The sequence below is a fragment of the Leuciscus leuciscus genome, assembly GCF_965113295.1.
Source record: "Leuciscus leuciscus genome assembly, contig: HAP1_SCAFFOLD_246, whole genome shotgun sequence".
NCBI lineage: Eukaryota > Metazoa > Chordata > Actinopteri > Cypriniformes > Leuciscidae > Leuciscus > Leuciscus leuciscus.
In genome coordinates, this window is record NW_028118471.1 from 46,728 (window position 1) to 60,884 (window position 14,157).

The 14,157-nt window shown below is 44.2% G+C and overlaps 1 protein-coding gene across 1 annotated transcript in view; it reads right to left on the minus strand.

The window, feature by feature from the left end:
- The window catches only part of LOC309491425 (uncharacterized protein), a gene marked incomplete at its 5' end in the record, with an annotated part of 29,799 nt that extends 17,407 nt beyond the window's left edge, over nt 1–12,392 (minus strand). The window contains 4 exons of the mRNA XM_082190487.1: nt 8,644–8,730; nt 9,037–9,405; nt 9,495–9,821; nt 12,272–12,392. Coding sequence (XP_082046613.1) covers nt 8,644–8,730; nt 9,037–9,405; nt 9,495–9,821; nt 12,272–12,392 — 904 coding nt within the window. The remainder of the gene's footprint in view (nt 1–8,643; nt 8,731–9,036; nt 9,406–9,494; nt 9,822–12,271) is intronic.
- Nucleotides 12,393–14,157: the final 1,765 nt, after the last annotated feature.

The window sequence follows — 14,157 nt, forward strand, 5'->3', positions numbered from 1 at the left end:
TCTCAAGCTGTCTGGCGGACATCTCGACATGGATGAAGGAACATCACCTGCAGCTCAACCTGGCAAAGACTGAGCTTCTCGTCCTCCTGCCAATCCGTCTCTACAGCACGACTTCACTATCCAGCTAAGAATCATCATCAATCACCCCATCAAGGTCGGTCAGAAATCTTGGAGTAATATTTGATGACCAGCTGACCTTTACGGACCACATTTCAAAGACAGCCCGATCATGCATCTGCACTGCACAACATCAGGAAGATCAGGCCTTTCCTAACAGAGCATGCAACACAACTTCTCGTCCAGGCCCTGGTCATCTCTAGGCTTGACTACTGCAATGCTCTTCTGGCTGGACTTCCATCATGTGCAACTAAACCTCTACAAATGATTCAGAATGCTGCAGCTCGTCTCGTCTTCAACGAGCCCAAGAGGGCCACGTCACTCCTCTGCTCATCCCTCTGCACTGGCTACCTCTCGCTGCTCGCATCAAGTTCAAGGCTTTGACGCTTGCTTACAGATCTATCACAGGCTCAGCTCCCTCCTACTTTCACTCACTTCTACGAGTCTACATCCCTACCGAAGCCTACGATCGGTCAACAAGTGATGGCTCGTGGTACCATCACAGAGAGCCACAAAATCACTTTCCAGAACATTCTCATTCACAGTTCCATGCTGGTGGAATGATCTCCCCACCCTCATCCGGAATGCAGAATCCCTGCAAACATTCAAAAGACAGCTGAAAACGCCTCGGTTACGACTGTAACCTCGGTTCCCTGAAGAGGGAACGAGCGTTGCGTCGAGAAATGACGCTATGGGGAACGCTTTGCGTGATGATGTCTTGAAGCACATGTAAAATCAGTCCAATGGTGTGGCGGAACGTCAGAGGCGGGTGACGTCACGTACCAGGAAACTATAAAAGCCGGCCCAAAACAGAAAACGAAAGCTTTCTGAGTCTTCAGTTGCGCTCTGTGTGAAATCTGTCTGTATATTTGGTGTTGTCTGTCTATATCACATATATATATATATTCAGTATGGCGAGCAAGCAGCAGTTTAGAGTGTGTGTCCATCCCTGCCCGCGTTATTTAACGGGAGGTGATACTCACACTCTTTGTGTTGTTTGTTTGGGTGAGGAGCATGCCCAGTCAGCACTCGAGGGTGGTGACTGTGTGCATTGCGACGCGCTTCCATTGCGTTTGCTCCGATCCCGCTTGGCTCGGTTCACGATCGCGATCCCGCGATCGTGGTCCGATCCCGATCGCGTTCCCCAGGGCTCTGGTCCCGCCGCTGCCGAGGCACGGCGGCAATCACAGACCTGGGGTTCGCAAATGGATCTATCAGTGGATGTTGAGACGGGCTCTGCCTTATCTCAGCCTCCTTCTGATAGATCCAGTGCCTCTCATCAGGGTGTGGAAGCACGCGTTGCGGTTTCTTCCCCCCGATGGAGGCACCAATACTGCAATTGTCCAGCTCTGAGGAGTTGGACGTTGTTAGTATTGACGCTGAGTCTGAGGATTCGCCACCTCAGTATCATGCGTTTGAAGAATTGCTTGATGTTATCACTAGAGCTGTCGAGCGATTATCTATTTGAGTGGCCAGAAGATAGGCAGGGCGCTCGTTCGAAAAGCAAGCTCGACGAACGTTTCCTGCCATCTCGTGCACAGCCTCAGTGCAGAAGCCTTCCGTTTTTCCCCGATCTCCACACCGAGGTGTCGAGATCGGGGGGGAAACCAGTGTCATATCGAGTGTATACTGCACAAACATCACACTATTCATCCATTCACAATTATAAAGAGCATGGTTATGGGGAGATGCCGAGGGTGGAAGAGACGCTCGCGAGCTATCTCTCTCCAGCAACGGCATCTTCTCTGAAGGCTCCTGCACTTCCATCCAAGCCAGTAAAAGTTACATCTTCCCTGGTTCATAAAGCTTATGCCGCCGCCGGTCAAGCTGCAGCGTGTTTACATACAATGTCCATAATGCAGGCTTACCAGGCTGAGTTATTGGGTGATTCTGAGGATGGCGGGGGTATTAGTGCTGATACGGTGTCTGAACTGCGTAGAGCCACAGATTTGTCTCTCAGGGCCACCAAGGAGACGGCTAAATCCATCGGCCGCTCTATGGCAGCCCTGGTGGCCACTGAGAGGCATCTGTGGCTCAACTTAAGTGACATAAAGGACAAAGAAAAACATGAGCACCTATAAAAGTTTATTTATAGGTGCTCTATAAATAAACTTTGATTTGATTTGATGTTCTTTTAGATGCACCAGTATCCACGCAAGGGTTATTTGGAGACGCAGTTAATAGTGCTGTAGCGAAGTCACAAGTAGCTTCAAAACAGGCAGCTGCACTTCAGAAACTTCTCCCCCGCCGTTCTTTCTATGAGGCTGCTGAGCGGGAGCAGTCTAAAAAGAGCGCTGAGCACCGCGCCACTCAGAAACAGAGCGTTTCCTCCCGTGCTCCCCCACAAAAATCTCGGGGACACGGAGGGCGCTCTCAAACCCAGCAGTCTTCGAGGGGTAAAACGGATCTGCGGACCGTTATTACCGCCAAGAAGGCTGCTGGGGAAAAGTCCTGATGTCTGAGGGCTCAGGACAAATGAGGGTAGTCCCCCCGAAGCAGAGCGGTTAACACCTCTTTTCACGGTGCCCGTCTCTCTTCGGTGCCCTCAGGGGACCGTTCTGCCAACCCTGCCGCCTCCGGTGTTACAGGGCGCAGCGGTCTCCGGCGAGCACATATCTCAAGGTCCACCCGGAAACGTAGTGGCCTCGGGATGCCCGCCCCCTCTGAGGAGGGTGCTAGAGCAGTCTGTTCGGTCGTTCCCTGCTGGTGCGCCGTTACAGGGCGACGAACCGACTACTCAACAGCAGGAGAAAAATACGGTGCCGTCTCTTTTCGGTGCCCTCAGGGGACCGTTCTGCCAACCCTGCCGCCTCCGGTGTTACAGGGCGCAGCGGTCTCCGGCGAGCACATATCTCAAGGTCCACCCGGAAACGTAGTGGCCTCGGGATGCCCGCCCCCTCTGAGGAGGGTGCTAGAGCAGTCTGTTCGGTCGTTCCCTGCCGGTGCGCCGTTACAGGGCGACGAACCGACTACTCAACAGCAACACAATCCAGAAACCAGTCTCGAGAGGCTGGTACCTTTAGTAGAATCTTTGACAGCGTGGAAGCTACTGTCAAATGTTTCTCGTTGGGTCCTGCAGACCGTGGGAATGGGTATCAGATACAATTCTAGAAACGCCCACCTCGGTTTATGGGGGTCCCGCCCACAGTGGTGGGCCCCGAGCAGGTTCTGGTTATGGAACAGGAAGTAAACACTCTGTTAGAGAAAGGGGCCATAGAATATGTACCTCCCTCCAACAGGGAAACCGGGTTTTACAGCCGGTACTTCATAGTTCCAAAGAAGGACGGGGGATTGCGTCCCATTTTAGATCTTCGAGTTCTGAATGAGTCAGTCATGCAGCTCAAGTTCAAAATGTTAACATTGAGTTAATCGTGCTACAGATCAGGTCCGAGGACTGGTTTGTCACGATAGACCTCAAGGACGCACATTTCCATCCGTCCGTGTCATTGGAAGTTCCTGAGGTTTGCTTTCGGGGGCAAAGCATACCAATATTGAGTTCTTCCATTCGGCCTGGCTTTATCACCCCGCACTTTCACCAAATGCGTGGATGCAGCTCTGGCGCCTCGGCGCCTCCAGGGTATTCGCATCATGAACTACATCGACGATTGGTTGATTTTAGCTCAGTCGCATCAGATGGCGGTTCAACATCGAGATGTTGTTCTCGCCCATATGAAAGAGTTGGGGTTACGGCTGAACGCCGAGAAGAGTGTGCTTTCTCCATTTCAGAGGACCACTTTTTTAGGCGTGGTTTGGGATTCAGTGTCGATGCAGGCGCGCCTGTCACCGCCACACATAGATTCCATCCTTGCAGCTGTGAAAAGTGTAAAGCTAGGCCAGCTACTCACTGTCAAACAGTTCCAGAGACTGTTGGGTCTCATGGCAGCAGCTTCCAACGGGATACCTTTTGGACTGCTGCACATGAGGCCCCTGCAGTGGTGGCTCAGGACCAGAGGGTTTTTCCCCGAGGGGCAACCCATTTCGCACAATCAAGGTCACGCGGTGATGCCTACGTGCCTTGGTTATGTGGAAGAAACCTTGGTTCCTGTCCCAGGGCCCAGTGCTGGGAGCTCCTTGTCGTCGCAAACTGCTAACGACAGATGCTTCCCTCACGGGTTGGGGAGCGATCCTGAGGGTCGCTCATCTCAAGGTCTGTGGGAAGACCATCATCGTTCCTGGCATTCTATAGCCTAGAGATGTTAGCTGTCTTCCGGGCTCTGAGGAGCTTTATCACAGGTCTCAGGGGACACCATGTGTAGTACATACGGACAACATGTCGGTAGTCGCCTATATCAAGGGGGTTTGCGCTGGCATGCCATATCCTCCTGTGGTCCCAGGGGAAGTTGCTGTCACTCAAGGCAGCCTACATCCCCGGGGTCCAGAATATAGGAGCAGACACTCTGTCGAGACAGGGGCCGAGGCCCGGGGAATGGTGGCTCCACCCCCGAGGTGGTGGAGCTGATATGGAAATTATAAGTGGATCTGTTTGCGTCTCGAGAGACGTCTCACTGTCCACTTTGGTTCTCCTTCACGCATCCAGCTCCTCTGGGACTGGATGCTTTGGTACAGACGTGGCCGAGGCTACGTCTGTACGCCTTTTCCCCAGTTACTCTGCTCCCGGGAGTTCTGGAAAGAGTTCGCAGGGACCGGGTTTGCCTGCTTTTTATAGCCCCGCGCTGGCCGGGCAGAGTATGGTTTCCCGATCTTGTGTCCCTCCTCGACGGGCATCCTCTGGAGCTACCCGTCAGGAGGGACCTTCTGTCCCAAGCAGGGGGCTCAATATTTCACCCCTGCCAGAACTGTGGAACCTGTGGGCTTGGCCTCTGAGGGGGCCCAGCTCATAGAATCAGGTCTCTCAATTGAGGTTGTTGAGACCATTCTACAGTCCAGAGCTCCCTCCACGAGGAAACTTTATGCCCTGAACTGAAGAGTATTCATCTCTTTGTGTATTGACCGTCGGTGGGATCCAGTCAACTGCCCAATTGGTACAGTTCTGGAGTTCCTGCAGGACCGGTTCACTGCAGGTCTGACCCCGTCCACTTTAAAGGTTTATGTGGCGGCCGTAGGTGCTTACCACAGTCCTTTGGGTGGAATGTCTGTGGGGAAAGACCCTTTGGTATCTCGTTTCCCTCGTGGCACTTGGAGGTCCTCCTCCCTTTCGAAATCGGACCAGGAGGCGAATAATTTGCTTTGCCCTGTTCGGGCGTTAGACGCGTATGTCCACAGAGCTGCCCTGTGGCGTAAAAGTGACTTTTGCTCCCCTAACAAGGGAGGTCCAGTGTCTAAGCAAAGGATGAGCAAGTGGGTGGTTGAGACTATCTCACTGGCTTATGAGGCGGCTGGACAGCCTTCTCCTTTGGCTGTCCGGTCGCTCTCTACTAGGAGTATGGCGGCCTCTAAGGCCCTTATATCAGGAGTATTGTTACAGGACGTCTGTGATGCGGCAGGCTGGTCCTCACCGCACACCTTCGTCAGGTTCTACTCTCTGGATCTAGACTCTGCTCCAGGGTCTCATGTTTTTTCTTCCTAGTGCTGCTCTACGGATTTCACACAGGACAGAAATTTGTAGCTATGGAGGCGTTGGTATAGACGTTCCCCATAGCGTCATTTCTCTACGCAACGGGAGTTCCCTTGAAAGGGAACCCATCTCTTCCGTGAGAACTTAACATAAAATGACTGCAGATCATCGTGATTCTGCATTTCTCTCTGATACAGTAGGAAATTTAAATTAAATGAAATGTGTAGGATTTTATCTTTGACAAGATGATTGACAGGTCAGTTTGAGTGTCAGGATGTGTGTAACTAACTGACAGAGAGCAACCGTTAAAGACAATTGTATGACGTGATAGTTTGTCCCAAAGCTTGTCTACTCTTCTGCTACACACTCAAAAGTATGCACCTCTTCTTCCCAAAAAGAGTACATACTTTTAGAGCGTAGTATAAGTAGGTGAATTGAGCATTAGAAGTAAAAATAAGTGAAGTCGGACATTTTCTCTTCAGTTTCATCTGAGCTGTTGAGGTGAATAGCAGGACAAACATTCTCCGGTCAGACAGAAACTAAATGTAGGCAGAGATAACTATTTTTTTTTAAGGTCAAAAATATGTACACACACATACTGTATATATATATTTAAAAAGATATTTAAATCAGTTTATTTCATATTGGGGTCATAAGACACCCAGACTTGATGAATAACTAAAGTTTTATATGTTAAACTTGTTGCCGAGCATTACGAGTGTACGGCTTATTTTTTGTTTCTCTCTTTTTTTGTATATTTGTTTTAATTACTTTTACATGTATGTTTTTTTATAATTTTGTGACTGGATGAGCAGTATTTTATGTCTGTTTGGTGTTTTTCATGGATCTACAGTGAATGCGCTGCATGGATGAGCTCAACATATCGTCTTCATGTGACGCTTTCTGGGAGAATCGAGTGAAAGAACCGGAGTGTTATATGAACACACTACTCTCACTGTTTATACTAAACATGTCATAGAATATGCATAAGTACGCTAATTGGGACACACCATAAAAGTCCATGAAATGAAACTAAAACCACATCTCAATGTGACAATCATACTGTAGAATATGACAGTCATATTTTGATGAGTTAACCCCCTGAGGTCTACGGTATCGCCGGCGATACCAGCTCGCTTTTTTTTTATTAGTGTAAAAGAAACTCATAAATACTCTGTTGACTTTGATTTTCCATAGGAGTTTCATACATCAATCGATTCTGTTAAATGTGTATTATTTTTGTGTATACTCACAATAAAAACAAAGTGTTGTGCTTTTTGCCAAATAAAGAAAAATAAACACGAAGCGAGTTCTGCTTTCTCTCTGCCAGTGAAGTCCATTCTGAAACGCGTCCGAAAATGAACAATCACTGAGCGAATACTCAGTCAAACAGGCATACAGACACACAGGCATGAAGCTTGAATTCTCTTCTTTTAAATGAAGTAATTTATATAAAAAACAAATATTCTCATCTTGTGAAATCTGTATTAAAAGAGAGCAATTCCAGTCGACCTAATTACAGCTAATTCAGATGTAATGTGACTCCGCCCACGGAGAGCGCGCGCTATTCAAACGCAAATGGTTGAGGCAATCCTGTGAACGCCCCCATCAGCTCGAGAAAACACACAAGTTTATTTAGATCATTACTTGTTTACACCGTCTTGCAGCGCTGTGAGGAATAATACTAATGGAAAATGTCCCTCAGAAGTGCGGGTATATCGAGGAGCGAGCTGAGGAATACTAGTAAGTTTTTTCCTTCTCACGTGAATTTCTTCACGTGGGTTTCTGTTTATGAATGAATAAACGGCAGAGATGCGCGCTGTTTACCACAGCTGGCAAAGACAGTTTAAATTTAAATCGCGTGTGTGAATGAATGATGATGTTTTAGCAAACTGTATTGCTATACTGAGATGAGTAAAAAATCGACTGAATGTTGAAATAAAATGTAGGCTATTTGTATAAGCAACGTATTAAACTGCAAATTAACAATATGCCCTAATATTTCATGAAAACAACGTTACAGTCAGACGAAATATGAAAGACAACATTTTGTTGACTAGATTTGGGTACAGTTTTTACTGTAGAATATACTGCCACATCAAATAAGCTTTTGTTTAGCAATTTCTATATATAAAATACTATTTTTGTCAAAAATAAAGTCATCAACTAAGATGTTAGCTGTTCCAATGTTGGCTATATTCAAACTAATGAATACATAGATAAAATGTAGGCCTATAATCTTTTTTTTTTACAAAGAAAGAGTACACTTGAAATATTATTGAAATTGTTATTATTGTTGTAATTGTAACCGTTTTAATAAAATAGCAAAACATATTTACAAGATAGATGTAAGCAAAATCTTAAATGGTCAATATAAGTCTTCTTCTAAATATATCTTTTGTCCTTGCATTGTGGCTCAGTCAGTGTCACACCTGAGTGAATGGCTCATCATTATGCAGAGTGGGTGTATTCTAAGGTGTAAACCACTCCTCGTTCACGCCCCCTCGCATATTGGCTTCCCAAGCAAAACCCGTTTTGGCTTCCCAAGCAAAAACCTGTTTTACATCAATTTAAATCAATGTATGGTTTTATGTGAACGATAAAGCAAGACTATTTTCACATAATTTTGAAGAAAAAACTCTAGGCGAGGACATCCATTAGTCAAAAGTCTTATTGCCACATATTTAGTATGTGTTTTGTGGCCTTATTTCAAAAACTTTAATTTTTAGTTTTTTCGATAACCACGCATAAACATTATTCTCTCAAAAATGAAAACATGTACATACATGTGGCTCACATATTATTGTAGTCCTGTTTGTGCTATATAGAGTGAATTTACACCTTTGCCATTAATATGTTTATAAGCAACTGAAAAAAGCGCAAATGTCAGAGCATGTCAGAACACCCCCAGGGCCCAAAAAAACGCTCAGACTCCAGAGGGTTAACACTGAAGATAACTCTAGCATTATGCACTGAAAAGCACTGATGTGAGAAAGACAGTGATGATGTACCTTTAGAAACGTGTGTGTTTATAGTTGAGGGATCCTGAGAGTGTGTGATGTGGACTGGATTCACTGCTGTCGTTGAATCAGCTTGAGCTGTGAAGATGAATGTTAGTTCAGATGATTAATACTGTACAATATGACATTCATATTTTAACTTTGATCATCACATTACATAAAAAGTAAATATTTTCTCTGTCAAGTTTCAATTCCTTTATTATTTCCAGCATCACGTTTTGGACTGTTACTTCACTGCAGTTCATTAGTTTGAAGCAATGCTTTGAGTTACTCTTCTGTGAGAGTCAAAGAAGCTTTTGTTCCCTCAGTTTGTTCTGGTTCAGTGATACTGATAGACCTTAGTGTTACTGACATTATGAGGGTCTTCTAACACTGTTTTCTCACCTGAATACTTGACAGTGTATCTGACTGAGGTCTTGAGTTGATTTCTGAGAGTAAGCCGACATCTCCACTCTCTGTTGTTATCTTCATTCAGGAGTGTTGTAGTCAGAGTGATGATGATACAGCGATATTGATCTGATGATGATAATATCTGATATCTGGAGTCTGTCTTCAGATCAACACCAGCCTGATTCACCCACAACAGCTTAAGTTGCTCAGAACTGACCCAATAATCACAGGATAGTCCAGTATATAAATACAACTGACAGGAGAGAGTCACAGAGCGGCCTGGACTGATCTCAGTCTGTGAGGATGAAGATGAAGATGATGAAGATGATGATGATGATGATGATGATGATGGAGACACTGAAACTGAACACAAGACACAAATCACAGACTCTTTAATCATCATCTGAGTTTAAAGGAAGAATTTTAAATTGACCACATAATCATAAACTCACCATGAAGAACATGCAGATAAACACATTCATCAGATCCTTGTTTTTGTTGTTTTCCATTCACATCTATCCATTGTTGGCAGGTGTATAATCCAGAATCTTCTCCTGTGACGTTCTTGATGTTCAGAGAGCAGTCAGACTCCAGACTCAGTCTCTCATGTCTCTCTGTGTCTTTATTCTTTATCCCTCCAGTAATCAGTTCATCTGTTGCTGAATGTCTGAATCTGTTCCATGTAGTTGATTTGCAGTCAGAAAGAGCATTATTACAGGACAGAGAGACATTTTCACCAGAACTGATGAACACATGATCATCATCCACTCCACTGATACCTGAAACACAGTATATCTCAGTGATCATTATGATATATATTAATAAATGAAAACATAAAACATACCAACATAAAAAGCAGAAGAATCAAATAGTCTTTTTTCCTGGTTTCCTCAAACACACTCTCCAGAATAAACTATTAGTCTTTATCAGAGAGCTGTTCAAATCACTGACACACTCTTAATATGAAGATAATTCTTCATCATCAGATGCTTGAGTGACACTATGTCCAGTATCAGGAATAATACAGTATGATCTGTGTGTATCAATACACAACTCTGAGATCACAACATGAATGTGTGCAAGAATAAACTGAGGATGTTCAAATGAACTCTTTCCAAACTAATTCCACTAAATGTTGTAAGGGTGGATTTCCTGCAAGATTGACGAATGACTAAAGAAACATTGTCAGCAAGATGGTAGAAAACTGTAGCCTGGAAATCCAGATCTAAAAGATTAATGGTGTGGCGTCGACTAATGAAGATCGGCCAGCTCGAGGGGCGGCACCAAGCATGCATTTGAAAATCTCGCTGCTCGCAATTGGATAACACTATGACCAATCACAACAATAAACCCCAGCTACCAGCGGAGCTAACCTTATTAGACATTCTCTGATTATACTCTTACCGTATCCGGTCGGCGAAACAGCAAAAACATTCTTGCAAAGGAAGGATTCGAGCGCCGTCTTCTGTTCCTCTTTTAGATAAAAAGTCTAACTCGTTCATTGTAGCGGCCAAAGCCGTTTCAAACAACTGGTATTCATCCATAGCCATCTTGCACTGCTTACTAATGACTTTGATGTCACAGCGCTATCATCATCTGGCCTCTGGCCCGCCTATATCAGATAACCCGATGTGATTGGTGCAGCTCAGATCGAGGGGCATATTTAATGAGCATCATTACTCGATGCCAGAGTAACTCGCTGAGCAAATTCAACTTGTGCTCTCGCGAGAACTCTGGATTACCAGGGTAAGAAAACTGTACATTTCTTGTCTATTCCACCCACTGCTACTTATACCAACGACGGAAATAAGCACAAGTACAATAGATTAATATGTGTGAGAGCGTTGCTATAGAGAGTGACGATATTGTATTGCAATAGATAGCACTATTATACTATATAGCAAGTCAATACCAAATCAAAACTAGTTAGCACATTATTTGTAATTGAAAGGGTTTATTGACAACATGGTTTTAATTATACTTAAAATAGTTACAAAAAAGATGTATGAGATGATAACTTATATCATTACTTGTACCAGCATATATGTAAAATGTTACCAGAGAGAGAGAGAGAGAGAGAGAGAGAGAGAGAGAGAGAGAGAGAGAGAGAGAGAGAGAGAGAGAGAGAGACCCAAGAAAGGGACCCAGAGAATAATAGAGACAAAGCAACAGTTTCAATCTTCTTTTATCCTTTCCCTGACCATGTGACTAAAACCCAAATGTGAGACGTTCAAACTGACCAATCAGATAATTACAACTTCCCCCACGGTACTAAATGTGTGACAATTCATCGACCCCTGAAGTACACACATCTTGGCCTACAGTGATCACTATCAGCCCCTCTGTGCCTTTAGGAACTACAAATGGTCATTGTGGTAGAAAGAGGGGGTGGAAAACAGTAAAGCCAACGTCTTTGTTCATTTCAAATATCTTGAATTATTTTCAATCCTACAATGTCTTTAGAGAAAATACAGATTTCTTTACCTGTGAGAAGTGAAGAGAGAATGATCAGTCCCAGCACACACAGATCACACTTATCAGCCATTTTGTGTTTCTGTCAGTCTTTCTCTTCATTATATATAGTTACAGCTCCTCCTTTACACATCATCAGCTCCTCCTCTGGTTGTGTAACTTCCTCTCATCTGACAGACTGAGTGTTTAAATTCTGCTAGAGTTGCTGTTTAGTGACACAATGTCACAGTGAAGTGTTGCTTTAAGTGTGTGTGAAACGTGTGAGACGTGCATATACTGTGAACACACTGTCTCACACACATCTGCTCTGAGCAGTTTATTGGCTACTTTTGCACACGAGAGAATTACTGTTAGTCTCACTTCTTTCTTTTAGCAGTTTCCCACATGACGTTAAAATCTAGAAATAAAATAATTTCATTATTAGTAATAAAATGAGTTTGCTACTGAAAAGGTTTCCACTATCCATGACTAACTTGTAGAAAATGAATTCTAAAACAGTTTTCAAGGTATTTTGAAATGATTAACGTCAGCTCCAGTTTGGTGAAACAGAAAGTATTTGCACACACTTCATGAGCGTCTGTAAAGCAGATATTAAATGTCTTCAGGAAGAGTTTCTACACATGGATTATAATGTTCTGCTTTTAACATTTTTTGCAAGACGTAAAATACGTTACGTTGTGTCAGTTCTGATTCAGTCAGTGTCTGGTGTCGTCTTTAGTGGGTGTGTTGCATGTTACTCTGTTCCTGTCTGGATTACCTGTTGGTTTAATTAAATCTTCATCTTCATCTTCATCTTCATCTTCATCTTCATCTTCGTGTGTGTTTCTACACCTGTCTCTTTGTGTTGTGGCTTTGAGCTCTAGTGTTTTCAGAAGCATGTTATCGCTGGCTGTGAGAACTCAGTTAGTTTGACCGCACTGGTTTAACCCACACACATCATCTCCCAGTTTAGGCGGATGGGTGTGAATTCACACATTCAGAAAACAGTTCCTCTTCTTTCTTGAGAGTTGCTTGAGATCAAGCAACCTCTATACGATATAGCTGACTACGCCACCCTGTTAAACAGGGAAATATAAATATTAATGAATTTAACCCCCTACAAAGGACACACAGGAACGTGGTTATCGAAAGGAGGGCCTGAGACGTGGATACCAAAAGATACATACGTTTTATTTCAATCATCAAGTAGTAATCTTACAACATTAAAAGACTGAAGGAGCAGGTTACACATACAAACATTAAAGAAACCAAACATGAAAATGTGGCCGAGGCTTACCAATGGCAGGGAAACTAGTTTAATGAGCACATGGTCTCACCACAACACACACACACACACACACACACACACACACACACACACACACACACACACCAATAAGGTCAAGCATGAACACACAGCACTCTGTGACAGTGGCCTATGAGCAGCCGGCCCTGAAGCCTCGGCTCCTATAACGAGATACAAAATTAACAAAATGGTCTCCAAATACACAAAACAAATAACAACAACAACAACTGAAACTTAAATAAAAGTTACAGAGCAAAAACATTTAATTAATAAACCAGAGAATCATGCATCGAACCACGCTGAGGTTAAGAATTGGGCACCAAAACTGGGTGGATATTCACTCCACTTTCATACTTCACCAGCAACCCAGCGATCACATAAACAATATATGCTGGAAAGCAGGAGTCACAAACACATGAACCGAGCGCACACACGCTGACGAGCGAGTTCGTCACAGGAGAAACCAGAATCGACAAAGCAGCAGCATCATATAGTGTTGCCCCGCAGGCCTCACTGAACACACGGTATCCGAGAACACATTATTCCTGTTAGAATTTAAATAGAAAATTACTCCCAACATAACTATGAGTGAACGTTGTGCAGTAGCGGTAGTTACACGTACCTTCATTTCATAGCGGGTCGCAAGTCCAAGTCACGCACACAGAAGACTATCGCCATGCCAACAAAAGCACGGGAATGCAGAAGGGGCATATGAACAGCCGTCGCCAACAACCCCCAGCAACAAACCATCCGCCATAATGCTATAAACCAAATGACTGTTACATAAAGTCACAAATCTATGTGCTAACTAGCCAAACACATACCTCAAGCGGAAGGGATTAAACAAACCGAAATGGGCGGCAATGACGCACAGGCGGTGACCACACACACACAAACGGTGCATTCAAATCCCTTTTTATACACTCCCTCACGGAATATAATTGGACACTACATTACCCACGAGCATTAAATTAATTAAAAACGAAACTCGGTACGTCCCACCACATGAAGAAAAGAGAAACACAAGAACTACAACTGACTTAGATGAAATCAACAAGAAGACACTCTCAGTTCCCGCCTGAAGATGAAGCCCACCAGTTGGAGGATTCCCTGTATGAAGATCCTAAGATGTTTAGGCAAAGAAAACAGATTATATTATTGAAAAATACAGACATTGACATAGGTATAATAATCTTTAAACAGAGCTAACCGTTAGGCCGTTGTCTAGAGTGTTGTGAGTAATGCCAAGTAAGCCGTGAAAGACTGCCACATTAGGCCGTGGCCGTGGAGAAGACAGCTTGAGTTAGTGAGTTATTAGTGAGTTAGCCTCAATAGGCCGAATGGAAAAAGCTGGGTTG